Source organism: Ranitomeya imitator, chromosome 5, assembly GCF_032444005.1.
Source record: "Ranitomeya imitator isolate aRanImi1 chromosome 5, aRanImi1.pri, whole genome shotgun sequence".
In the NCBI taxonomy this organism is placed as follows: Eukaryota; Metazoa; Chordata; class Amphibia; order Anura; family Dendrobatidae; genus Ranitomeya; species Ranitomeya imitator.
Window position 1 is genome coordinate 228,896,197 of NC_091286.1, and position 26,048 is coordinate 228,922,244.

The 26,048-nt window shown below is 45.4% G+C and overlaps 1 protein-coding gene across 1 annotated transcript in view; it reads right to left on the reverse strand.

Annotated features, from left to right (window-relative positions):
- Positions 1-3,016: 3,016 nt before the first annotated feature.
- Positions 3,017-26,048, reverse strand: part of ECT2L (epithelial cell transforming 2 like) — a 176,587-nt gene continuing 153,555 nt past the window's right edge. Inside the window, exons 21-23 of the mRNA XM_069725941.1 lie at positions 25,618-25,706; positions 22,173-22,345; positions 3,017-3,211 (exon numbers count right to left, since the gene is read on the reverse strand). Of these exons, the coding sequence (XP_069582042.1) occupies positions 3,081-3,211; positions 22,173-22,345; positions 25,618-25,706 (393 nt within the window). The 3' untranslated portion in view covers positions 3,017-3,080. The remainder of the gene's footprint in view (positions 3,212-22,172; positions 22,346-25,617; positions 25,707-26,048) is intronic.

Here is a 26,048-nt window from a genome sequence, read left to right on the forward strand (position 1 = left end):
GATCAGCTGTTGTGTCCCTCTAAAAGTCAAGATCCACCCGCGGCTGTTAACCAGTTAACTGCCGCTGTCAATCACTGGCATTTAACACACCCAGGCGGGAGTGCGTCACATTTCCCGCCCATTGGCACCCCTGTGTTATGATCAGGAGGCGCAGGCGAGTTGTAATGACAGCCAGGGGTCTCAGAAGACTCTTGTGCCTGTCATTGTGAATCTCCTATGAATGCTGGCTTGTGGTGTATATCATGTTTATTGCTACACGTAGCGGGGCTGAAGTCCTGCTATGTGTAGCACAAGTGATCGGATGATCGCAGATTCAAGTTTTCTAAGGGGACTATTGAAGCCAGTAAAAAGTTTTTTAAAAAAATGTTCAAATCACCCCCATTTTTGCCCCCATTGAAATTAATACCAAATGTGTATTTTTTTATTTTTTTTTAATTATTGTATCACTGGGTTCAGAAATGTTCGATGTATAAAAATATAAAGTAAATTAATAAGATCAGTAAACGGCAAAATGAGAAAAAAAAATCGAACTGCCAGAATTGCAAAAAAATTGAAATGCCAACATTTGCAATAAGAGGCAATAACGGGCAATCAAAACATCGTATCTACACCAAAAAGGTATTGATGAAAATATCAGCTCGATGCACAAAAAATAACATCACACAGATCATGAGAAATGGAGACGCAAAGGGTCTCAGAATATGGCGCCATAATTTAGGAAGAACCTATCCATGTCTGGCATCTTTGTACTTGTACTGATCTGGAGAATCATAATGGCAGGTCAGTTTTAGCATTTAGTGAACATGGTAAATAAAAATAAACTATTGTGGAATTGCACACTTTTTGCAATTTCACTGCATTTGGAATCTTGTTCTAATTTTCCAGTATGTTCTATGGTAAAACCAATGGTGTTATTCAAAAGGACAACTCGTCCCACAAAAACTAAGCCCTCACATGGCCATATTGATGGAAAAATAAAAATGTTATCGCTCTGAGGAAAAAGAGGAGCAAAAGAACAAATGCACAAAAATTGGAAAATCACAAGGTCGTGAAGGGCTTAAGATGAAACCTCCAACAGAAAAATTCACCTTAATGAGTCTCTTCGGACACTGTGGTAATTAGCCAGAGGGGGTCTAAAGTGACTCCATTTGCCTCATTATAGTGAATAGCTCCATCCATTACGGTTTTGGGGATTTAGATGGAAATCCCGACATAAGTGCTCAGCGTAGATCCCAGGATGAATATGAATCTAGGCTTAACATTATTTATGTACCTGAAAATGCTACCAACAAAAACTTTAAATTATCCAACAAAAAAAGAACCCCCTCCCCCACCTGGGCCTGTTGTCCATCAGTGAGTTTCCATGCAAAGATTGATAATAGAAGGAAGAAACTGGGAAATAAAAAAGCGCACTAGGGTCTTATCCGGTGACAATAGGGTGTCAGGAAAAGGAGAGATGCACTCACCTTGTTAGGTTGCTAAATGGCAATATAACAGCTGCTGCACAGATACTGGTCAGGGAAACAACCATGGATATAGAGATTAAAATGGAGGTATCACTCATCAGATTTAAGTCAACGCGTTTCAAGGTCTTGCAAGATCCTCTTCAACAGGACAAAACCTGGTGAGACTGCATGGTTAAGTGCTGAGTCTATTGAAAAATCCACCAAGCCTAGCCCAAAGTGGAAAAGTGGTCTCCCTCTCTTCTCAACCCCGCAGTTCGCTTCCCCATGTACAACAATGGTGTAGTGGAAAGAACCCACTTAATTTAGGGGGGTGTTTCTTCAGAAGCACAAGCTGGACACACTATATTGGGCACCATTTGCAATTTTCATTCTGCAATATCCACCCTGTGCTTTTTTTGGGGTGGTGTGGGGGGAGCACCTCTATAGGGCCAAAATATTCACTGCACCCACGGAGGAATTCACTGAGGGGTGTAATTTTCATAATGGTCTCGATTTGAGGGTTTTTCTACTTTTCTGGGTTCTGTAAATGTCCCCCACAAATTCCGTGCTACAAAAGTCAAATAGTGATACTGAAGCCCCACCCTACAACCGATATTTTTTTTACTTCAACCACACGTGGCGTATTTCTGCGTTTAGGAGGAAATGAGTAACAAATTATAGGGTCCTTTTTCCTATTACCCCCTTGTTAAAATGAAAAACTGAGGAAGAAGCAGACATTGGTGGAAATAAATATTTCAGTGAACTTTGCATTAATTCTTATGAAGCATCCGAGGAACTAAACTTCCTGACTATGGTTCAAAATGCTCTGAAGCGTGGGATTTTTTTTAAAAATAGAATTACATTTGGGGGCTTTCTAATTTACAAGTGCTTCAATGTCAGTCCAAAAGTGAAGCGTTCCATTAAATATATTTAGTAAAAAATTTTAAAAAAAAGAACAATTGCTGATATACTTTTATTCCTTTTAACATCCTAACAAAATAAAATTGTTTGAAAAGTGATGGTGATGTGACGAAGACATGGGGAGCTAAATGTTATTCACTACTTTTTTTTTTGCGAGGTATGACTGTCTGATTTAAGGTTATAAAAGTGCAGATTTAGAAAATTGCCAACATTTTTAGTTTTGGCAAAATTTTGACATTTTCATGAATAAACGTTAAACATATTGGCTTAAATTTACCAGTAACAAAGTACAATGTGTCATGAAAATCAAGAATTTCAAAATTGCAGGAGTATGAAGAAGAATATCAGAGTTTAAAACTAGAGCTTGGTCATGTAGACCAAAATTGGATCCATCACTAAGGGGTTAAAGTTTACCACATAATTTTATACGTTAAGTTTCTTTTAATCATCTATATAAAGGCCATGAATGGAAATATGTGTGTAGTATCAGTGTGTCCACTCGCAGCTCTGAAAATCGGTTCCATTAACGTGAATGAGGTTGATTTGTGCAATACGGATGGGACAGCCATAGATCTCTGCAGCACTGTGCTGCCTGATAACTTACCCTAGAGGTGATTTACATATAATAAATTATATACAAAATTAGTATTAGAGTATTAATGCAATTTTTTTTATTTTTTATAATCCAGTGACATGAAAATTCTAATTGTGGATTTATGGCTTCTCAATACTGGCATAAATAGCGCTTTGACATGCAGAAAGCCAGGTGACCTTCTCCTCTTCTGTACTGGTACAGCAGATCCACTGACGCTTTGGACCTTGGAGCCTGAATGCATTTTTCACATCTGGAAGAAAAGGATATACTTTAAAAAAAAAAAAAAATAAATAATGTGATGCTTTTTTAATATTGCAGATTTTCTGAAGCATTTCTGCACCTGTTGGTAAATTAGATGACTTGTGTTTTTTGTCTTTTTGGAATTTCATGTTAAATAAATTAAGCTGTTTTGATTAGGGTTGAGCGAAACGGGTCGTTCATTTTCAAAAGTTGCAGACTTTTGGCAAAGTCGGGTTTCATGAAATCCGATCCGACCCCTGTGCGGGGTCGGCCATGCGGTACGCGACTTTCACGCCAAAGTCGCGTTTCAATGACGCGAAAAGCGCCATTTCTCAGCCAATGAAGGTAAACGCAGAGTGTGGGCAGCGTGATGACATAGGTCCTGGTCCCCACCATCTTAGAGAAGGGCATTGCAGTGATTGGCTTGCTGTCTGCGGCGTCACAGGGGCTATAAAGGGGCGTTCCCGCCGACCGCCATGTTACTGCTGCTGATCTGAGCTTAGGGAGAGGTTGCTGCCGCTTCGTCAGAAGCAGGGATAGCGTTAGGCAGGGTCCATTAACCACCAAACCGCTTGTGCTGTAGCGATTTCCACTGCCCAACACCACCTTCGGTGTGCAGGGACAGTGGAAGCTACATTTTTTTTTTTTTTCCCCCTCAGCGCTGTAGCTCATTGGGCTGCCCTAGAAGGCTCCCTGATAGCTGCATTGCTGTGTGTACGCCGCTGTGCAAACCTACTGCTTTTTTCAAAGCACAAATCCTCTTGTTCCTTCCTTTCTGCACAGCTATCTTTTTGGTTTGTACACACTTTTTATTTAATTTGTGCATCAGTCCACTCCTTATTGCTGCCTGCCATACCTGGCTGAGATTACTGCAGGGAGATAGTAATTGAAGGACACTCCCTGTTTTTTTTTTTTTTTTTTTTTGTGGGAGATTAAGGCTATGTTCACACTTTGCAGATTCCACTGCGGATTTTTCCGCAGCAGAATTCCAAAATCCGCAGTGAAAACCGCAGCGCGTTTTCACTGCGGATTTATCGCGGTTTTTACTGCGTTTTCTTCTGCGGATTTTCAACTGCAGTTTTCTATTGGAGCAGCTGAAAATCCGCAGAAAAGAAGTGACATGCTGCGGAATGTAATCCGCAGCGTTTCCGCGCGGATTTTTCTGCAGCATGTGCACAGCGTTTTTTGTTTCCCATAGGTTTACATTGAAATGTAAACTCATGGGAAACTGCTGCGGATCCGCAGCGGTCAAATCCGCTGCGGATCCGCAGCAAAATCCGCAAAGTGTGAATATAGCCTATGATTGACATTTCTGCTAGAGTGCCATCCCTGTCTGTGTCATCTCGCACTCAGTGGGCCATAGAAAGCCTATTTATTTTTTTGCTTGATTTGGGTTATAAAATCTACCTGAAAAAATCACTACATCAATCAGTGGGAGAAAAATATTGGCCTCAGGGCTTGTGTGCCACTCTTGACTCCTGTGTGCATCATCACTCACTCAGTGGGCCATAGAAAGCCTATTTATTTTTTTGCTTGATTTTGGTTCTAAAATCTACCTGAAAAAATCACTACATCAATCAGTGGGAGAAAAATATTGGCCTCAGGGCTTGTGTGCCACTCCTGACTCCTGTGTGCATCATCACTCACTCAGTGGGCCATAGAAAGCCCATTTTTTTTTTTTTTTTTTGCTTTATTTGGGTTCTAAATTCTACCTGAAAAAAATCAATAAATCAATCAGTGGGAGATTAATATTGGCCTTTGGGCTTGTGTGCCAGTCCTAAGCGTGCCATCTCTCTCTCTCAGATAGTGGGCCATAGAAAGCCTATTTATTTTTATTTTTTTTTATTGGGTTTATAAATTTTCCCTGGGAAAAAAAAAAAAAAGTGGGAGATTAATATTGGCCTCTGGGCTTGTGTGCCAGTCCTGAGCGTGCCATCTCTCTCACAAATAGTGGGCCATAGAAAGCCTATTTATTTATTTTTTTTTTGTTTTATAAATTCTCCCTTAAAAAAAAAAGGGAGATTAATATTGGCCTTTGGGCTTGTGTGCCAGTCCTAAGCGTGCCATCTCTCTCTGTCTCTCAGATAGTGGGCCATAGAAAGCCTATTTATTATTTTTTTTATTGGGTTTATAAATTTTCCCTGGAACAAAAAAAAAAAAAGTGGGAGATAAATATTGGCCTCTGGGCTTGTGTGCCACTCCTGACTCCTGTGTGTGTCATCTCTCACTCAGTGGGCCATAGAAAGCCTTTTTTTGTTTTATTTGTTTTCTAAATTCTCCGTGAAAAAATCATTTTATTTTATTTGGTTTCTAAATTCTTCCTGAAAAAATCATTTTATTCTATTTTTTTTTTTCCTAAAGTCTCCCTGAAAAAAAAAAAAAAAAAAACAAATCAGTGGGAGATTAATATTGCCCTTTCTGCTTGTGTGCCAGTCTTGACTCCTCGGTGTGCCATCTCTCTCTCTCTCTCCAATTGTGGGCCATAGAAAGCCTATTATTTTTGTAGCTTGATTTGGGTTCCCAAATCTACCTGAAAAAATCACTACATCAATCAGTGGGAGATAAATATTGGCCTCTGGGCTTGTGTGCCACTCCTGACTCCTGTGTGCGTCATCTCTCACTCAGTGGGCCATAGAAAGCCTTTTTTTGTTTTATTTGTTTTCTAAATTCTCCCTGAAAAAATCATTTTATTTTATTTGGTTTCTAAATTCTTCCTGAAAAAATCATTTTATTCTATTTTTTTTTTCCTAAAGTCTCCCTGAAAAAAAAAAAAAAAAAAACAAATCAGTGGGAGATTAATATTGCCCTTTCTGCTTGTGTGCCAGTCTTGACTCCTGGGTGTGCCATCTCTCTCTCTCTCTCCAATTGTGGGCCATAGAAAGCCTATTATTTTTTTTAGCTTGATTTGGGTTCCCAAATCTACCTGAAAAAATCACTACATCAATCAGTGGGAGATAAATATTGGCCTCTGAGCTTGTGTGCCACTCCTGACTCCTGTGTGCGTCATCTCTCACTCAGTGGGCCATAGAAAGCCTTTTTTTGTTTTATTTGTTTTCTAAATTCTCCCTGAAAAAATCATTTTATTTTATTTGGTTTCTAAATTCTTCCTGAAAAAATCATTTTATTCTATTATTTTTTTTTCCTAAAGTCTCCCTTAAAAAAAAAAAAAAAATCAAATCAGTGGGAGATTAATATTTACATTTGTGCTTCAGTGACAGTCCTGCGTGTGTGGCATCTCTCTCATTTGTTGCCACCAACAACAGAGTGTGTAACATTGTGCCTGATTTTCGTTGTGGTCTCACTCACCTGTAAAGGGGTAGCTAAATCATACTGAAGTTATAGCTCACCGTGTAATTTGTGTGACAGCAACAAATACCGTTAGTTTGTTTACGTTTTTAAAACAATGAGGAAGTATGGTGGAAGAGGTCGTGGCCGGGGGCGTTCATTGTCAGCTGGTAATGAGGGTAGTGGTAGTGGTGGAGCATCAGCTGGTCGTGGGAAAAAAAATATTGCACCTAAGTCTGGAGCTGTGGAGCCAGGTTCGTCGTCTGGCTACACAAGGCCTCGAACGCTCCCTTTTCTGGGAGTAGGAAAACCGCTTTTAAAGCCGGAGCAGCAAGAGCAAGTTTTGGCTTATCTTGCTGACTCCGACCGACCGACACGGTGACACAGACGAAGTTGCACACGAGCTACAAGAAGAGGTAATAGATGACCCAGTTCTTGACCCCGATTGGCAGCCATTGGGGGAACAGGGTGCAGGCGGCAGCAGTTCTGAAGCGGAGGAGGAGGGGCCGCAGCAGGCATCAACATCGCAACAGGTTCCATCTGCCGGGCCCGTATCTTGCCCAAAACGCGTGGCAAAGCCAAAACCTGTTGGAGGACAGCGTGGCCATCCGGTTAAAGCTCAGTCTGCAATGCCTGAAAAGGTATCCGATGCTAGAAAGAGTGCAGTCTGGCATTTTTTTAAACAACATCCAATTGATCAGCGCAAAGTCATCTGTCAAAAATGTTCAACTACCTTAAGCAGAGGACAGAATCTGAAAAGTCTCAATACAAGTTGCATGCATAGACATTTAACCACCATGCATTTGCAAGCCTGGACTAACTACCAAACGTCCCTTAAGGTTGTAGCACCCTCGGCCAATGAAGCTAGTCAGCAACGCAACATCCCTTCCGGCAGTGTAGGGCCACCATTTTCCGCACCACCTGCAGTATCTGTGCAGGTTTCTTTGCCAGGCCAAAGCAGTCAGGGTATCACCAGTTTCGTAGTAGGAAACACTGCATCTAGGGCACCGGTGGCAACAATACCATCTCCCACCGTCTCTCAGTCTGCCATGTCCACCGGCACCCCCGCTAGTTCCACGATCTCCAGCTCTCCAGTCCAGCTCACCCTACATGAGACTATGGTTAGAAAAAGGAAGTACTTAGCCTCGCATCCGCGTACACAGGGTTTGAACGCACACATAGCTAGACTAATCTCGTTAGAGATGATGCCCTACCGGTTAGTTGAAAGCGAAGCTTTCAAAGCCCTGATGGACTACGCTGTACCACGCTACGAGCTACCCAGTCGACACTTTTTTCCAGAAAAGCCATCCCAGCCCTCCACCAGCATGTTAAAGAGCGCATCGTCCATGCACTCAGGCAATCTGTGAGCACAAAGGTGCACCTGACAACAGATGCATGGACCAGTAGGCATGGCCAGGGACGTTACGTGTCCATCACGGCACACTGGGTAAATGTGGTGGATGCAGGGTCCACAGGGGACAGCAAGTTTGGGACAGTTCTGCCTAGCCCACGGTCTAGGAAACAATTGGCTGTAGCCGTTCGCACCCCCTCCTCCTCCTCTTCGTCCTCCTGCAGAAGCGAGAGCTCGTCCACAGACCGCAGTCGCACAACCACTCCATCCGCAGCTGCCACTGTTGCACACCAGGTCTCCCATTATGGGGCAGCTACTGGCAAACGTCAGCAGGCTGTATTGGCTATGAAGTGTTTGGGCGACAACAGACACACCGCGGAAGTTCTGTCCAAGTTCTTGCAGAAAGAAACGCAGTCGTGGCTGGGCACTGTAGATCTTGAGGCAGGCAAGGTAGTGAGTGATAACGGAAGGAATTTCATGGCTGCCATCTCCCTTTCCCAACTGAAACACATTCCTTGCCTGGCTTACACCTTAAACCTGGTGGTGCAGTGCTTCCTGAAAAGTTATCCGGGGTTATCCGACCTGCTCCTCAAAGTGCGTGGACTTTGCTCACATATCCGCCGTTCGCCCGTACACTCCAGCCGTATGCAGACCTATCAGCGTTCTTTGAACCTTCCCCAGCATCGCCTAATCATAGACGTTGCAACAAGGTGGAACTCAACACTGCACATGCTTCAGAGACTGTGTGAACAGAGGCGGGCTGTTATGTTTTTGTGGGAGGATACACATACACGGGCAGGCAGTAGGATGGCAGACATGGAGTTGTCAGGTGTGCAGTGGTCGAAGATTCAAGACATGTGTCAAGTCCTTCAGTGTTTTGAGGAATGCACACGGCTGGTTAGTGCAGACAACGCCATAATAAGCATGAGCATCCCCCTAATGCGTCTGCTGATGCAAAGTTTGACGCACATAAAGGATCAGGCGTCTGCAGCTGAGGAAGAGGAAAGCCTTGATGACAGTCAGCCATTGTCTGGCCAGGGCAGTGTACAGGACGAGGTAGCGGGCGAAGAGGAGGAGGAGGACGAGGAGGATGATGGGGATGATTATATTTTTAATGAGGAAGCTTTTCCGGGGCCACTGGAAATTGGTGGCGCGGCAAGGCCGGGTTCTGGTTTTTTGAGGGACACAAGTGACGTGGATTTGCCTGAAACTGCCCCTCAACCAAGCACAACCGCAGATTTGAGAACTGGAACTTTGGCCCACATGGCGGATTATGCCTTACGTATCCTCAAAAGGGACACACGCATAACTAAAATGATGAATGATGACGATTACTGGTTGGCCTGCCTCCTTGATCCTCGCTATAAAGGCAAATTGCAAAATATAATGCCACATGAGAACTTGGAACTAATATTAGCAACCAAACAATCAACTCTTGTTGACCGTTTGCTTCTGGCATTCCCTGCACACAGCGCCCGTGATCGTTCTCACACGAGCTGCAGGGGCCAGCAGACCAGAGGAGTTAGAGGGGCAGAAATCAGAAGTGGCATTGGCCAGAGGGGTTTTCTGACCAGGTTGTGGAGTGATTTTGCTATGACCGCAGACAGGACAGGTACTGCAGCATCAATTCAAAGTGACAGGAGACAACATTTGTCCAGTATGGTTACAAACTATTTTTCATCCCTTATCGATGTTCTCCCTCAACCGTCATTCCCATTTGATTACTGGGCATCAAAATTAGACACCTGGCCAGAATTGGCAGAATATGCATTGCAGGAGCTTGCTTGCCCGGCAGCTAGTGTCCTATCAGAAAGAGTATTCAGTGCTGCAGGTTCAATACTAACAGAAAAAAGGACTCGTCTGGCTACCCAAAATGTAGATGATCTAACCTTCATTAAAATGAACCACAACTGGATTTCGAAATCTTTTGCCCCACCTTGCCCGGCTGACACCTAGCTTTCCTATGAAAAGGTCTTGCCTGTGGACTATTCTGAATGCCTTTTCCAATCTCGTAATTTTCTGCACCTGATTGTCCAGCATACGACATGTTTACACCTCACTAAATGGCCAAACTCCCCACACGGGGCCGTGGTATCGACACTTGGCGACAGCACCCGTGAGAGTGCAGTTTGTCTGAAGAGGTGGGTGAGCCCGCTTTTGGTCGACGGCACTGCCACTGGGTCCCTCCTAGTACAATAAAGTGTCTCTGGCGGTGGTGGTGCGCACCCAACGTCAGACACACCGTTGTAATATGAGGGGCCCTGGGCCTGTACCGCCGGCCACAAGACACTTGCAAAATTATCTCACAGCTCCACCAATGTTTAGTCTATGCGCTGACATCCTTCAATGCCTGCCACTGACAATACCATTGTATTGACATTTTTGTTATGTTAGGCCTTCGATGCCTGTCTGTGGTCACTCCTTCCACTAGGCCTCCACTGACCACACCACTGCTGCCCGTGTACCCCTGTAACCAATTTAAAATTGCCTACAGCCATGTGTTATTATTTTAGGCCTTCGATGCCTGTCTGCGGTCACTCCTTCCACTAGGCCTCCACTGACCACACCACTGCTGCCCGTGTACCCCTGGAACCAATTTAAAATTGCCTACAGCCATGTGTTATTATTTTAGGCCTTCGATGCCTGTCTGCGGTCACTCCTTCCACTAGGCCTCCACTGACCACACCACTGCTGCCCGTGTACCCCTGGAACCAATTTAAAATTGCCTACAGCCATGTGTTATTATTTTAGGCCTTCGATGCCTGTCTGCGGTCACTCCTTCCACTAGGCCTCCACTGACCACACCACTGCTGCCCGTGTACCCCTGGAACCAATTTAAAATTGCCTACAGCCATGTGTTATTATTTTAGGCCTTCGATGCCTGTCTGCGGTCACTCCTTCCACTAGGCCTCCACTGACCACACCACTGCTGCCCGTGTACCCCTGGAACCAATTTAAAATTGCCTACAGCCATGTGTTATTATTTTAGGCCTTCGATGCCTGTCTGCGGTCACTCCTTCCACTAGGCCTCCACTGACCACACCACTGCTGCCCGTGTACCCCTGGAACCAATTTAAAATTGCCTACAGCCATGTGTTATTATTTTAGGCCTTCGATGCCTGTCTGCGGTCACTCCTTCCACTAGGCCTCCACTGACCACACCACTGCTGCCCGTGTACCCCTGGAACCAACATCAGAAAATATAAAAATAAGTATGTTGCTTATAAAAAAGAAAATACTGGAGAGATATCAAATGCAGACATTTTAACATTAAAAACAAACACATACAACAAAAATCTGGTACAGTACTAAAAATGGCCACCAGCTACAATAACTTTCTCCTGCAAGTAGTTAACTGAAAGGTTTTTTCAATTTTAAACACAGATATGGCATCCACCGAGTGTTGTCCTGTCGCGTCTTCTTTATATTATTGCCAAGAAGATGCAAAACAATGAAAATAATAAAATCATTATTTACCAAAAAAATAGAGTAAGTCAAAACCACATTGCAAATAAACATTCATTACAAATAAAGAAGCAGGGCGCGTCCGAGGGTGAGTATATACCTAATAAGAATATAATCACCCTCGGACGCGCCCTGCTTCTTTCCGACAGCCTTCCTTCCTAAGAATCAGCCCTTCCGTGGTGTAGAGAGAGGGTTTGTTACACTCCAAGGTGTTCCCCAGGTTGCCTTTCCTGAGCTTCGATCTTCCGGCTCTCGTTTAGTAGTTGTTGGAAACTACGCTGCATTGGGCCTACAAATTGGGTATGGGGTGTAGAGAGATGGTGTGTTCCACTCCAAGGTGTTCCCCAGGTTGCCTTTCCTGAGCTTCGATCTTCCGGCTCTCGTTTAGTAGTTGTTGGAAACTACGCTGCATTAGGCCTACAAATTGGGTATGGGGTGTAGAGAGATGGTGTGTTCCACTGTAGAGAGATGGTGTGTTCCACTCCAAGGTGTTCCCCAGGTTTCCTCGCCAATGCTTCGATCATCATGCTCTCGTTTAGTAGTTGTTGGAAACTACGCTGCATTAGGCCTACAAATTGGGTATGGGGTGTAGAGAGATGGTGTGTTACACTCCAAGGTGTTCCCCAGGTTTCCTCTCCATTGCTTCGATCTTCCGGCTCTCGTTTAGTAGTTGTTGGAAACTACGCTGCATTAGGCCTACAAATTGGGTATGGGGTGTAGAGAGATGGTGTGTTACACTCCAAGGTGTTCCCCAGGTTTCCTCTCCATTGCTTCGATCTTCATGCTCTCGTTTAGTAGTTGTTGGAAACTACGCTGCATTAGGCCTACAAATTGGGTATGGGGTGTAGAGAGATGGTGTGTTACACTCCAAGGTGTTCCCCAGGTTTCCTCTCCATTGCTTCGATCTTCCGGCTCTCGTTTAGTAGTTGTTGGAAACTACGCTGCATTAGGCCTACAAATTGGGTATGGGGTGTAGAGAGATGGTGTGTTCCACTGTAGAGAGATGGTGTGTTCCACTCCAAGGTGTTCCCCAGGTTTCCTCGCCAATGCTTCGATCATCATGCTCTCGTTTAGTAGTTGTTGGAAACTACGCTGCATTAGGCCTACAAATTGGGTATGGGGTGTAGAGAGATGGTGTGTTCCACTCCAAGGTGTTCCCCAGGTTTCCTCGCCAATGCTTCGATCATCATGCTCTCGTTTAGTAGTTGTTGGAAACTACGCTGCATTAGACCTACAAATTGGGTATGGGGTGTAGAGAGATGGTGTGTTCCACTCCAAGGTGTTCTCCAGGTTGCCTTTCCTGAACTTCTATCTTCAGGCTCTCATTAAATTGTGGTTAAACGGAACAACTGCATTTGGCGTACTAGTTGGTTTGGGGCCTACTATCGGTGTCTGCCGCTCCTTGCTGATCTCCTGGTTTCCTGTCCTGAAATTCCGTTTTCAGGCGCTCGTTAAGTAGTTGTTAATGTTAGACTGCATTTGGCCTACTAGTTGGGTTGGGGCCTACTATCGGTGTCTGCCACTCCTTGCTGTTCTCCTCCACTGAACAAAGCTGTGCCGCCTGTTTACTACGGTTGCCAATTTTGAACTGCATTTCGACAACTTACTGATTTGGGCCTACTCTCTGTGTCAGCCTCTCATTCCAGTTGTCCTCCACTGCAATGCCCCCTGATTAGTCCTGTGTTACCAATTTTGAACTGCATTTAGCCCACTTTATTCTTTGGGCCTATATCTGTGTTTCCTCCTCATCCTGCCCATTGCCCAGCCAGTGATAGATGAGTCTGCTGGTACATTGACCCATAACGCAACATTTCCCGTGCACGCTACACTGCAAGATTGTGACCCTGCTGAAAGTCAGGTCCCCCTTCCCGCATACCATACCACCTTACACGGGGACAAACAGGAAGGTGCAGATGAAAGTGCAGGTTCCTTCATCAGGTGGGGGGAGGAATACTAGTTGGCGACGTCACTGGCACAGGGCCTCTCATGGTACGCAAAAGTGTTGCTGCCGGTGGGAGGCGCCCCCGCCGTGCAAACACACCGCTGTACTTTGAGGGGCCCTGTGCCAGTGCCAATGCCAACGAGTGGGCCCCCCCTGCTTGCTCAGGTTCACAGCACTTGCAAAGTTGAAATACTTACCTCTCCCTGCTCCACTGCCGTGACGTGGTCCAGATTTCCTGGGCCCACTAATTACTTGAACCAGCCCTACCCACCACAACTTTAGCCAAATGACCCCCAATTTCAAATGCCTTCCAATTATTATAAGGTAAATTACGCTTGACAAGCTTCATTAAGAAGAATGGATGGTTTTGACATTAAAATGGGCACTCTGGGTGTTTTCCTGGCCCCCACTCACTGCCGACTATGCTGCCCCATTGACTTGCATTGGGTTTCGTGTTTCGGTCGATCCCGACTTTACGTCATAATCGGCCGATTTCACTCGACCCGACTTTTGAGATAGTCGGGTTTCGCGAAACCCGGCTCGACTCTAAAAAGGTCAAGGTCGCTCAACTCTAGTTTTGATACTTCCTGATATCTGGCCTTAATGGAAACGCACATAGAACGCATAGCGTTTTTACCTGCAGATTTTCTGCATCTAATGCCATTTTATGGGGAAGATCCACACACAAAACTCAATATACTCCCAAGAGAAACTGACTCATTGAGGATTTCATGCACGCAGCGCAGATCACTTTATGCAGCGTAAAAAAAGAAGTACAGTGGGCATGAGGTATCTATAAATCCCATCCACATTGCTGGAACCCTAACATGGTTCCCATTTTCATAGTGAAATACTTGGCATCAAGAACTCATGGTGGAAGGGGGGCGTGTCCTAGCTGGCCATGTGAGTGGAAGCAGGGAAGAGTGCTCCCGCTGCCAGAAGGACAAAAATCCTGCTTTAACCCCGATTTTCGGGTAAACTCACCTAAATCCGGCTGACTGAAGGTCCGGAGAGTGCAGCGGTGCGGAGCAGCAGGTCCGGAGTCGGCAGCGATGACCAGGAGGCGGCAGAAAGACGCTGGCACCAGCGATGCAGGAGCCGGCCAAGATGGCTCCGATGCTAGGGAGGACGCCGAGAAGGAGAACGCCGCATGTCAGCGGCGCATGGAGGTGGCCGCAAAGCTGCAGCAGTATGCCAGAGTGGAGGCTGCTGAGGAGGTAGAACCAGGATCTGGAGCTGGAGTTGACCAGGAGGAGGAGGAAGCAAGCAAGGCTGAGCAGCATGAGGTACAGAGGGGAAAGGAGAGAGGCAGCATGGCTGGGGCTAGTGGGGGACCTGAAGCCATATCACAGGGAGAGGAGCCGACTCTTAGGCCGGCTTCACACTTGCGAGTTTTACGGACGTAAGAGCGCAGAAACTACGTCCGTAAAACTCGCAAAAAATACGGCACAATTATTCTCTATGCCTCTGCTCCTATCTGCCGTATTTTACTGATCAGTATTATACGGCTTTCTACGGCCGTACAAAATCGCAGCATGCTGCGTTTGTCACCGTACTGCGCAAGAAATACGCCAATGAAAGTCTATGGAAGCGTGAAAAATACGGATTACACACGGACAAACAGTGTGACTTGCGAGAAATACGCAGCGCTGTTAGAGAGAAAAGCTGGCAATTCAGTGCGGTGTACAGTAAAATCACACTGACAGCTTACAGTCCAATAGGTAGAATAAATGTGTACACATAGAATAGGTATATATATATATATATATGTCAGTGAGACACATATATGTATATATATTAATATTTATTCCAGCGCTATACAGCTTGAAAGCCGGTAATTCAATTACCGGCTTTTTCTTTCTCCTTCCTAAAACCCGACATGATTTGAGACATGGTTTACATACAGTAAACCATGTCTTCTCTCCATTTTTTTTGCAGATTCCACACTACTAATGTCAGTAGAGTGTATCTGCAAAATTTGGCCGTTCTAGCTCTTAAAATAAAGGGTTAAATGGCGGAAAAAATTGGCGTGGGCTCCCGCACAATTTTCTCCGCCAGAGTAGTAAAGCCAGTGATTGAGGGCAGATATTAATAGCCTGGAGAGGGTCCATGGTTATTGGCCCCCCCCTGGCTAATAATATCTGCCCCCAGCCACCCCAGAAAAGGCACATCTGGAAGATGCGCCTATTCTGGCACTTGGCCACTCTCTTCCCATTCCCGTGTAGCGGTGGGATATGGGGTAATGAAGGGTTAATGCCACCTTGCTATTGTAAGGTGACATTAAGCCTAATTAATAATGGAGAGGCGTCAATTATGACACCTATCCATTATTAATCCAATTATAGTAAAGGGTTAAATAAAACACAAACACATTATTTAAAATTATTTTAATGAAATAAAAACAATGGTTGTTGGAGTATTTTATTCTACGCCCAATCCAGTCACTGAAGACCCTCGTTCTGTGAAAGAAAAAACATAATAAACCAACAATATACTTACCCTCCGCAGATCTGTAACGTCCAACGATGTAAATCCATCTGAAGGGGTTAAAACATTTTGCAGCAAGGAGCTTTGCTAATGCAATGCTACTCCTCGCTGCAAAACCCCGGGGAATGAGTCTAAATATAGATCAATGAGCTATATTTAGCTTCATTTGCGGTGAGGCGCCCTCTGCTGGATGTTCATAGATCGTGGGAACTTTCCTAGAAAGCCTGCGAGAAAAGCACGCAGTACGGATGCCATACGGATTACATACGGAGGATGCCATGCGCAAAAAACGCTGACACACCCTGCCTACGGAGGAGCTACGGACCACTATTTTCGGGACATTTCAGCGTATTACGGCCGTAATATACGGACCGTATTTTCATACGCTGAGTGTGAAGCCGGCCTTAGAGATGTTATCACACTGATCTCTTCATGTCAGCAATCCCTGAACTCCTTGGCCCAGCAGATGCAGGAAGTTAAAGGGGACACGGCACAGATTAATGCGGCTCTGCAGAAAATGGACAAACGTATAGGAGTGGTGGAGGAGAGGGTGAGCACGGCAGAAGATCACATAGTTAAGCTACAAAAAGCTGAAAAGAAGTTCGCCCAAGCAATAGCCGAGCTCGCTGCCAAAAATGAGGATCTGGAAAATAGATCCAGAAGAAATAATATACGTATAGTGGGGCTGCCTGAAAAGACTGAGGGGAGAAATCCCACAGAATTTGTTGAAAATTGGCTGCTGGAGAAGATTGGGAGCACAGTGTTGACAAAAGTCTTTGCTGTTGAACGGGCTCATAGGGTCCCGCCGCAGCCCCCTGCCCCAGGAGCAAATCCCCGTACCATGCTTGCTAAAATACTGAACTACAGGGACAGAGACATTATTCTCAGGAAGGCTAGAGAGATGGAGGATGTGACGGCTGGAGGTCAGAAAATCGCCATTTATCCGGATTATTCCGCTGTGGTTCAGAAGCAGCGGATGAAGTTTACTGGAGTCAAGCGGCGACTGAGGGAGCTGGGAGTGCAGGACTCAGTGATGTTTCCCGCCAAGCTGAGACTGGTGGCTTTTAATAAGACCCACTTTTTCCTGACACCGGAGGACGCTACCCAGTGGCTTGATACTCATGAGAAAAAACTTAAGGGAATGGGCGACTGACATTTCGGCGAGATCCAGTTGGGATTTGTTTTCTCTGTCGATGAAGGAGAGTTCTGCGCTCGTTAGCAATGGTTAAAGAGTTGAGCAACTGTTGGGGGTTTTGCTGGGCCATATTGAAGGAATGGCCGGAGGGGACAGTACCAACTACTAAGTATGGGGGAGGAGGGTTATGCTGGGTACTGTGAACTGGTTTGGTACTTTTTCTATATGTTAATATAAGTTGAAATGTTAAGATACAATAAAGTGAAAGTTGGGGGGGAAATTGTGATTGCTATGGCAGCGGGACGCGAATGGAGAGGGTTAAGTAAGGGAGAGTGTTTGCAGTGGGCAGTGGAGCCCCACTCTTGCTGAGAGGAAGAATGCGTTACACTGGGGGGGTTAGGGGGGCAAGTTGGGAGGGGGCAGGGGGGGTGGGAGGGTTGGGGCAGCTCATACTTGGGAAATTGGATACTTTAAGAAATGATGAGCCACATGATGGGAGATTGTATTAAAATATTGAGTTGGAATGTGAGAGGTCTGGCGGATAAAACACGGCGGGCGGCAAGTCTGCAGTATGTCCGAGAACAGAAGGTCTCAATGATATGTTTGTTAGAGACACATTTAGTGCGGGAGAGGGTGAACGTATTGAATAGGCGCTGGATACAGAGGGCGTATCATTCTACTTTCTCGACGTACTCTAGGGGTGTGTCTGTGTTAATACCTGCGGGGGTGCAGTATGAGGAGGTAATGGTAAAAGAGGATGTGGATGGTCAGTATGTGGTGGTGAAATGTAAAATAAATGGAGTGTTGATGTGTATAGCGGCAATGTATATTCCGCCCCCATACTCAAGTAAGAAGATAAGAGAGGTGCTGGAGAGGGTAGAGCGTTGGGGACCGTTACCATCTCTAATTATTGGCGATCTTAATAATATCTGTGATGACTTTTGGGATAAAAACAAAAATCCCCAGAATAGAACAGGGGGACATATCACTACGTTTGGGACCTATGTCCGGGAAGTAGGTATGATTGCTTTATGGAGAGTTAGACATATTGGGGAAAGGACGTACTCATGCTACTCGCCAGCTCATGGTACTTTGTCTAGGATTGACTTGGCGCTGGGTAACTGTTTACTGGACACGATGGTAGGGGACGTGAGATATTTACCTAGGGCTCTTTCAGACCATAGTCCAGTTGAGGTGGAATTTCGGCCAGTGGGGACACGGATCGGGAGCAGGAAGGAGTGGAAGATTCACCCTAATTGGCTACACAGTATGGACTTGGAAAAGATAAAGAAGGAGTTGGTGGAATTTTTTGAGATTAACGAGGGAAGTGTAGATGTTCTTACTGTGTGGGAAGCCATGAAGGCGTACTTGAGGGGACTGCTGTTCAGGGATATTAGCAGGTGTAAGAGGAAATCAAGAGAGACAGAGAGGTTGGCGGTTGATGGGCTGAGGATAGCCGAGGATGAGATGGTAATAGCGGGTACTCCGGAAGCTGGGAGGAGGCTAGAGGCAGCTCAGAGTCAGTTGGAGGAGGTATTGCTCGGTAAGGCTGAAAGGAAGAGGGAATTCATGAATCTGGCTTTTTACCAGGAGGGCGAATCTGTGGGTCATTTGCTATCGATGGTGGCTTCTGCCCAGAGAAACACTTCCTTTGTTCATTCTTTGGTATCGGGGAGCGGTGTGGCTGTCTCTGAGACTTCAGAGATTTTGGACATTTTTGCGGATTTTTATGCGGACCTATATTCCTCTCAGGTAGATGGGTCGGTGGAGGACACGGTGGCGTTCCTTGAGGAATTGGAGCTCCCAAGGCTGAGTGACATAGATAGAGAAGATTTGGAAGCTCCCATCACGGAGGAGGAGTTGGGTCGGGCACTGCAGTCTATGGCTAATGGGAAGGCACCTGGCGTAGATGGATTTCCTGCTGAAATTTATAAAAACTTTGGGGAAGTGCTGATCCCTAAATTAAGGGTACTTCTGGAGGAGGCTAGGAGTGGCGGTCGTCTACCGGCATCTATGCGGGAGGCCATAATAGTGGTGATTCCTAAGGAGGGGAAGGACCCGACACAGCCGGATTCATATCGGCCAATCTCCTTGCTTACTACAGACGTTAAACTTCTGGCTAAGGTGTTGACGATGAGGTTGACAAGTGTTATTTCCGGCCTGGTGCACTCAGACCAGTCCGGCTTTATGCCTGATAGGTCCACTGCGATCAACTTACGAAGGCTGTATATGAATTTGCAACTCAGATCCGACAACTGTGGCCAGAGAGTTATTGCATCTTTAGACGCCCATAAGGCATTCAATAGTGTGGAGTGGGGATATCTCTGGCAGGTGCTCCGGAGTATGGGGTTTGGACCGCAGTTCATATCCTGGATTCAACTAATGTACTCGATGCCGATGGCTAGGGTTAGGGTAAATGGGGAGTTATCACGGACCATACAACTGGCTAGAGGGAAGAGACAGGGGTGTCCGCTCTCTCCTCTTTTGTTTGCTCTGGCTGTGGAACCACTGGCTGCTGAGCTTCGACGGTCTGATGAGGTGACTGGGTTTAAATATGGGATGATTGAAGAAAGGGTGGCGTTGTATGCGGATGACATTCTGCTATTTCTGGCTGACCCGGGTACGTCCTTGGAGGGAGCCATTGGGATTATTGAGCGTTTCGGATCGGTGTCGGGACTTAGGATAAACTGGAGTAAGTCTGTCTTGTTTAAGGTGGATGATGATGGTGGGGAGCCACTGGAGGATGGGCGACTGGAGGTGACTAGCCAATTTAAGTACCTTGGAATATGGGTATCTATGCCTGTTACTGACTATATACATAGAAATCTGACTCCAATCTTAGGTGTTCTTAAAGCAAAAGCGGATGCTTGGCTTAAACTGCATTTATCTGTGGTAGGTAGGGTGAATCTTATTAAAATGATTTTGATGCCAAAAATACTGTATATTCTTCATAATGCGCCAGTCTGGATACCACGCGGGAGATTTAGACAGATTAACTCTCTGTTCAGGAATTTTATATGGGGGAGACAGCATCCGCGTATCAAACTGGAGACACTTCAGCGACCCAAGGAAGATGGGGGATTGGCATTGCCTAACCCTGAAATATATTTTCTTGCAGCCCAGAGTCAGCATCTAAAAGGCTGGGTGCATGAAGGGTCATCTGGGGCGGTACAGCGGCTGATGGAAGTGGTGACAAAAAGAAGGCCAGTAGTACAATGTTTGGAGGATGGATCCCTGGGGGCTCTGGGGAAATTATACCCGACTGTGCTGTTGATACGCAGGCTGTGGGGTAGGCTGAGACATATACGGGGGGTCACGGATTTGACTAGATTCTCACCGCTATGGCATAACAGCAACTTACAGGAGTTTGAGGCACTGGGGGTACTGACAGAATGGCAGGTCAAAGGGATTCAATACGTGTATCAAATAATTGAGCGAGGTGAATTGAAATCATTTTCCCAATTACAGGCGGAATTTGGTCTTGGGACTGTGGGGGAATTTCAGTATTTGCGGATGAGGCATGCTTTTGGAGCTCAGAGTAGAAACGGAGGTATTGGAATTCAGAGGGATATAGTACTGGAGTATGTGTGTAATGAAGGGACTACTGGGGGAGTCATATCTACTTTGTATAAAGATCTGTTGCACACTTTCCTATTGGGGTTTCCAATAATGGCGAGAGCTAAGTGGGAGAGGGATCGGGGTCCAATGGAGAATGAGACTTGGGAGTCGGTGCTAGAATGGGTCCCACGATTGTCACTGAGCGAACCGTATAGACTGTCACAGCTCTATGTGATACACAGGGTTTATAAGTCACCGATGGTGCTATATAAGGCTGGTTTGCGTGATGATTCTGAATGCCCGAGGTGTAAAACTGCAGATGCTGATATACTCCATATGATGTGGACGTGTCCGAGACTGGCTGCTTTTTGGGTGGTAGTTTTGAGTCGTATGGAAGGTGCGTATGGATGTAAGGTGCCAAGGGATCCTATAGTGTGCTTGTTGGGATGTGTGGATGAGATTGGAGTGGATAACAACCTAAAGATAGCTATTGCCAGATTGTTATACATGGCTAGGAAGGTAATAGCTCGAAATTGGATTAGGGAAGAACCGCCGTCAAGAGGAGAGTTCCTCCAGTATGTGAAGCAGGGCCTGACACTAGAAAAGGGGTTTTATAAAAAAAGAGGGAAAATCGAAATGTTCAATAAAATGTTGTCTCCGTGGATTGCTATGGGATAGGGGTATTATAGAGAGAGAGTTAATTAAGGTTCCTAATTAATGGTAATGTTAAATGTGGCTTATATTATTAGCCGAGGGATTAGATAGTATATTGGTCTAATGATGGAAGTGCTAAGCAAGGTGAGCTGCTTTGTTGGGTGGGGGTGGGGGGTGGTGGGATTGAAGGGGAATGTTTGAAGGGGGAGAAAAAAGCTTTGTATTGAAAATGAGAATGTAACATGTCATTTATCTTGTTATTCTTAATAAAAATTTATTTGAATTAAAAAAAAAGAACTCATGGTGGAAACTTACCTTAAATATTCCAATGGGCTTGTGTACATGTATTTGTTTCAAAAATACAGTTACCAATAAATGTCTATGCGAATAAGCCTCCTTACCTTGACAAGCCAGAGCTGGTATGTCACTCTCCATAAGGAGAAACGATACCCCTTAGACCTCAGTCCAGAGCCTCTCACCTAGCCAAATCAGTTCTCATGCTTCGCACTGACGAGGGCCAACAGCCCGAAACACCGTGTCTGCGAATTGAGATACTGATTTGGCTTTTATCCTAAGTCATATTGCACGACTCATTAAAGAGTTGATTGTGACTTGTAGGATCACTACTTCCAACAAGTGGCGCTATAGAGTTTAAGTCCTCTTTTTCTCAGAAGAGGCAATTTGCATATGCGAACACAGAGTTTTTCTAGGAGGTTTTTGAGCAGAAACATTAAATTCTTCTGAAAAATACAAAAAACTTTAAATAAAAAAAAACTTTGAGTGTCTGCTCTGAAAACTCAGAAAAGTATCCATCTTTTGCAATGTACAAATCAAGTGGGATTTACCAAAAGATTTTTATAAAACTTTGAATTGAACTCATCTTTTCTTCTGGGAATATATTCAACATTTTTAAGGTTGAGAGAAGACAACTACATCAACTGCAATCTATAACCTAACATTTTATATTAACCTAAAATTTAGAAAATATTACAAACACTAGAAAAAAAATGAAAATAGTATATAAAGTGTATGTGTCAAAATGTGGAGTAGTTAAAAGAAGAGAACGGACAGAAGCCAGGTGTATTCCAACTTACATTTTGTATCTGGATTGTCTTCCACCAGTAACCTAGGCAGAGATACTGAGGCCATAAACTGGTAGGACGTCTTTGATGTATGACTGAAAGGAACATAGGAAATGTGCCGACTGGAAATCACTAGTGCATCGTTGAAGAGAAAGAGACTCAAGTCACTGATGTGCTCATAGATCCTGTGTAAACATAGGGAACGTCAGTACAAAATAGGCTGAACTATTATACTCAATTTTCATCATGACTGCACAATTCAAGTCTACACTGTTGGTGAATTTAGAAAATCGGAAATGTGTATGAGATTTGTTAGAATTAGGCTGGTTTCACACTTGCGTTGTGCAGAGCTGCGGAGGGCTGCGTAGTTCCTCTGTTAAGCCCTGCCCTCTGCCGCACCTCTTCTTTTCAGCTCGACCTACGTCGGCATGCGTTCTGCCTACCTATCTTTAACATTGGGTACACTGGCCATGCGAATGTATGCGGATGCCTCCGCATGCATCATTTTGACGCTGCGCCGACCGCAACAAAATGCAACATGTTGCACTGGCGCTGCGTCAAAACAATGCATGCAAAGGCATCCGCATACATTCACATGACCAGCATACCCAATGTTAAAGATACGCAGGACGCATGCCGATGTAGGCAGAGCTGAATGGATGAAGTGCAGCAATGGGTGGGGCTTAAGGGAGGAACTACGCAGCCCTCCGCAGCTCTGCCCTACGCAAGTGTGAAACCAGCCTTAGTGATGACCGAACGTGCTGGGACAAGGCGTTATCCGAGCATGCTTGGGTGCTAACCGAGAATCTTCAGCGTGCTCAAAAAATATGTTCCGAGACCCCCATCTGCATGTGTTGAGCCTGTCGAACAGCGGCAAAGGGACTTGAACAAGTGCACACACACACTAACATGTCATGTAAGGGAGAACATGCCACCATTATATTTACATTTGTTCAAAACCATCTGTAAAGACTTTGCTAATATCAAATATGTAGCAGAGAAGACTCATGCATTTCTTAAAGGGATTCTCCATTTTTAGGAAAGCGGACCTGAAGTACTGTGAAATACCTAAAATAACAGAGTATATACACTCACTCCTCCATGGGTCCAGCACCAGCACCATGCTGCTCCTCAGATCTAGGTGTTTGGGCTGCAGCGGTGATGTCACCATGACAGCGTGCATCACTGCTGTAGCCGATAACCAAGATACATGGCATGAATCTCTGTAGTTAGTGATTAGCTGCAGCGCTGATGCATGCTCTCGACATGACGTAAGGGGGTCTACAGCACTGCGGGTACCTGCGTGCCGGGTCCGGAACTAGAGAGGCTGCATCCCCTGTACCCGGGGGAAAGCCTGAGTGAGCCGGACCTTCCCCTATTGCCAGGGGGAAGGGGAAAGCGCGAGTGGGGCGGACCTTCCTGCTGTCCCAGGAGGATGGAGAAAGAAGAGGAGAAAGTGCACGCAGCAGGGGGGATAAAAGAGAAGCGCGCAGGTCAGTTTGGCACAAACGCAGAGCAGCACTCAGGAGTGAGTGTCGTGTTCTTCCTCCCCTGCCATCACCACAGAGTTCCAGTGCTGCGACAGGTAGCATAGAGAAAGCCCCCATCGCCTGCAGAGGGACCGCTGCAGAACAGAGCAGAGCAGACCAGAAGGACAGGGACTGATGCGCTGAGGGGAGATGTGTGACTAGCAGCAACAGCCAGAGAGAGGAGTGCTCCGACCGGGGAGCACCAGCATCGTGCAGGCCAGCGTCTGCTATTTCCCACTGCCAGCAGATGGCATTAGAGAGGGAGAGTGATGTGCAGTGTGTGCCTGGCAACTACAGAGACAGGTGCAGCGTACCGGTGACTACCAGAGAGCAAGGAGCCAAATGCACTGTGTCTGTGAGTACAACACACGTGCCCCATAACAGTGACCGGGGACAGGACAGACCCTAGCACCCTGGCTGTGCCATTATAGATTTGATGAGCCATGTTGGGCTCGTACAAGACTGAGGCCGTACACTTGTCAGACACTACAGCAGGGACCAGTGAGTGCTTCGGTCCCAGAGCATCCGTACAGCGTAGGCCCGCGCCCAAGCACTGCCACTGCTGACAGAGACTGTGAGGAGAGTCGTGCAGGGGCCACATCAGGCTCAGACAGTGCCGTGGCCCACTCTCTTCCGGCCACATCATTATATAGACTAGGGCTCAGCGGAAGGTACCGGAGACTGACCGCTGCCGCTTGAAGACAGGGCATTGATGCCCACAGGACCAACAGGGAAAAGATATCACGCCAGTTGTTGTCAGCGCTAACTATTTCATAGACCTAGGAATCATTGACTCTCATCAAAACTGCCGTTACTATTAGGCTATGTGCACACGTTCAGGAAAGTTAGCAGAATTTTCCTGAGCAAATCCAGACTACTTTCGCAGGAGATCCGCTTTTTTTGACTATTTTTTTGGAGGATTTTTCACAAAATTTTTTCCGGAGGTTCCCAATGCAATAATATAGTGGCAAATCCGCCAAAAATACGCAAAATTAATCAACATGCTGCATTTTTTTTCGCTGAAAAAAAAAACGCCGCAAGGGCACAAAAATTGCAGAATGCCATTAAATTGATGGGATGCTTAATGTAAGCATTTTTTAAGCATTTTTACAGAGGAAAACCGCCGAAAAAAAAGAGAAAAAAAAACGCAAAAAATCCGGAACGTGTGCACATAGCCTTACTATCATTCTTCACCTCACCATATCCTTTGCCACTGAACTGTTTTATCCCCTGATTAACCCTTTATCTCCCTGCGTGGAGTACTCCCCTGTTAATAAACTTGTTAACCCTTGCTCTGCCTCCTGTCCGTCACTGCATCCCTCAACCTGCTTACAACATCAGTACTGTAGCCCAAACACCTTGATCCAAGTAGCGTCGAGGAGTAAGTCCTGGTCCAGGGGAGGGCATTTGGGGTCCATTTTCCTGAAAGTTGAAAACCCCTTTAAGCACTTCATCACACAATTAAATACTCTCTCTCCTTTTAGAACATGTAATTTTTCTTCTCATTATCCAAATTTGAAAAGCAATGAAAAAAAAAATGTTAAATGCCATTACTGATGTGTTTTGCAAGTGTGTATTCAGAAGTGATTGAAGTGACAAACAATTACTGGCAAGATTAAAGAAATCCACTACTGTATGTTAGGAATGGCAAATCATTTTCCAGATTATAACACTTCTTATTTACTGAAATGATCACTTTGAGCAAACGTGTGACACTAGACGCATTTAGTCAGCGTGAGAAAGATTGGCTTCCATGGCTTTAAGATTTATGCTAGTTTCAGACAGATATAGTGCTCTCTGCTGGTTTCCATTTAAAATCCCCCCAAAAAACAGGATTTTGACAGGGTGCTCAGAGGAAAGCCCTGGCCTCGGGAGGGACTGCATTGTATTGTGGCATGCCACAATCCGAGACAAGCTTGTAACAGTACCTCAGGGATGCACTGATGTCTTCATTGACACATCTCAGTAGAGCCACATCTTGCATATGTATTAGATGTCTATTTGCTTCTATCAGGTTCTGGGAGATAAAAAGTAAATAATATTTCAACAAATGTGTAAACTAGGCACCATTGTGGATGGTCATAGAGGTTCCTGAACTTAAATTTTAATGTAAAACCATTAAAGGGACTCTGTCCAGGAGTATGTAATCTGAGTGCAGCATAATGTAGGCACAGAGAGCTTGATTAAAATGATGTATCACTTACTGGGCTGCTTGCTGTAGTTTTTATAAAATCAGTGCTTTATCAGCAGAAGATTATCACTGGAGGACTAGTTGTCTCATGCCATGTAGTTCTCCTGCTCTGTGTAACTCCGCCCCCATAACAGATAAGCAGCTTTCTGCCAATGTACAGTGTACACA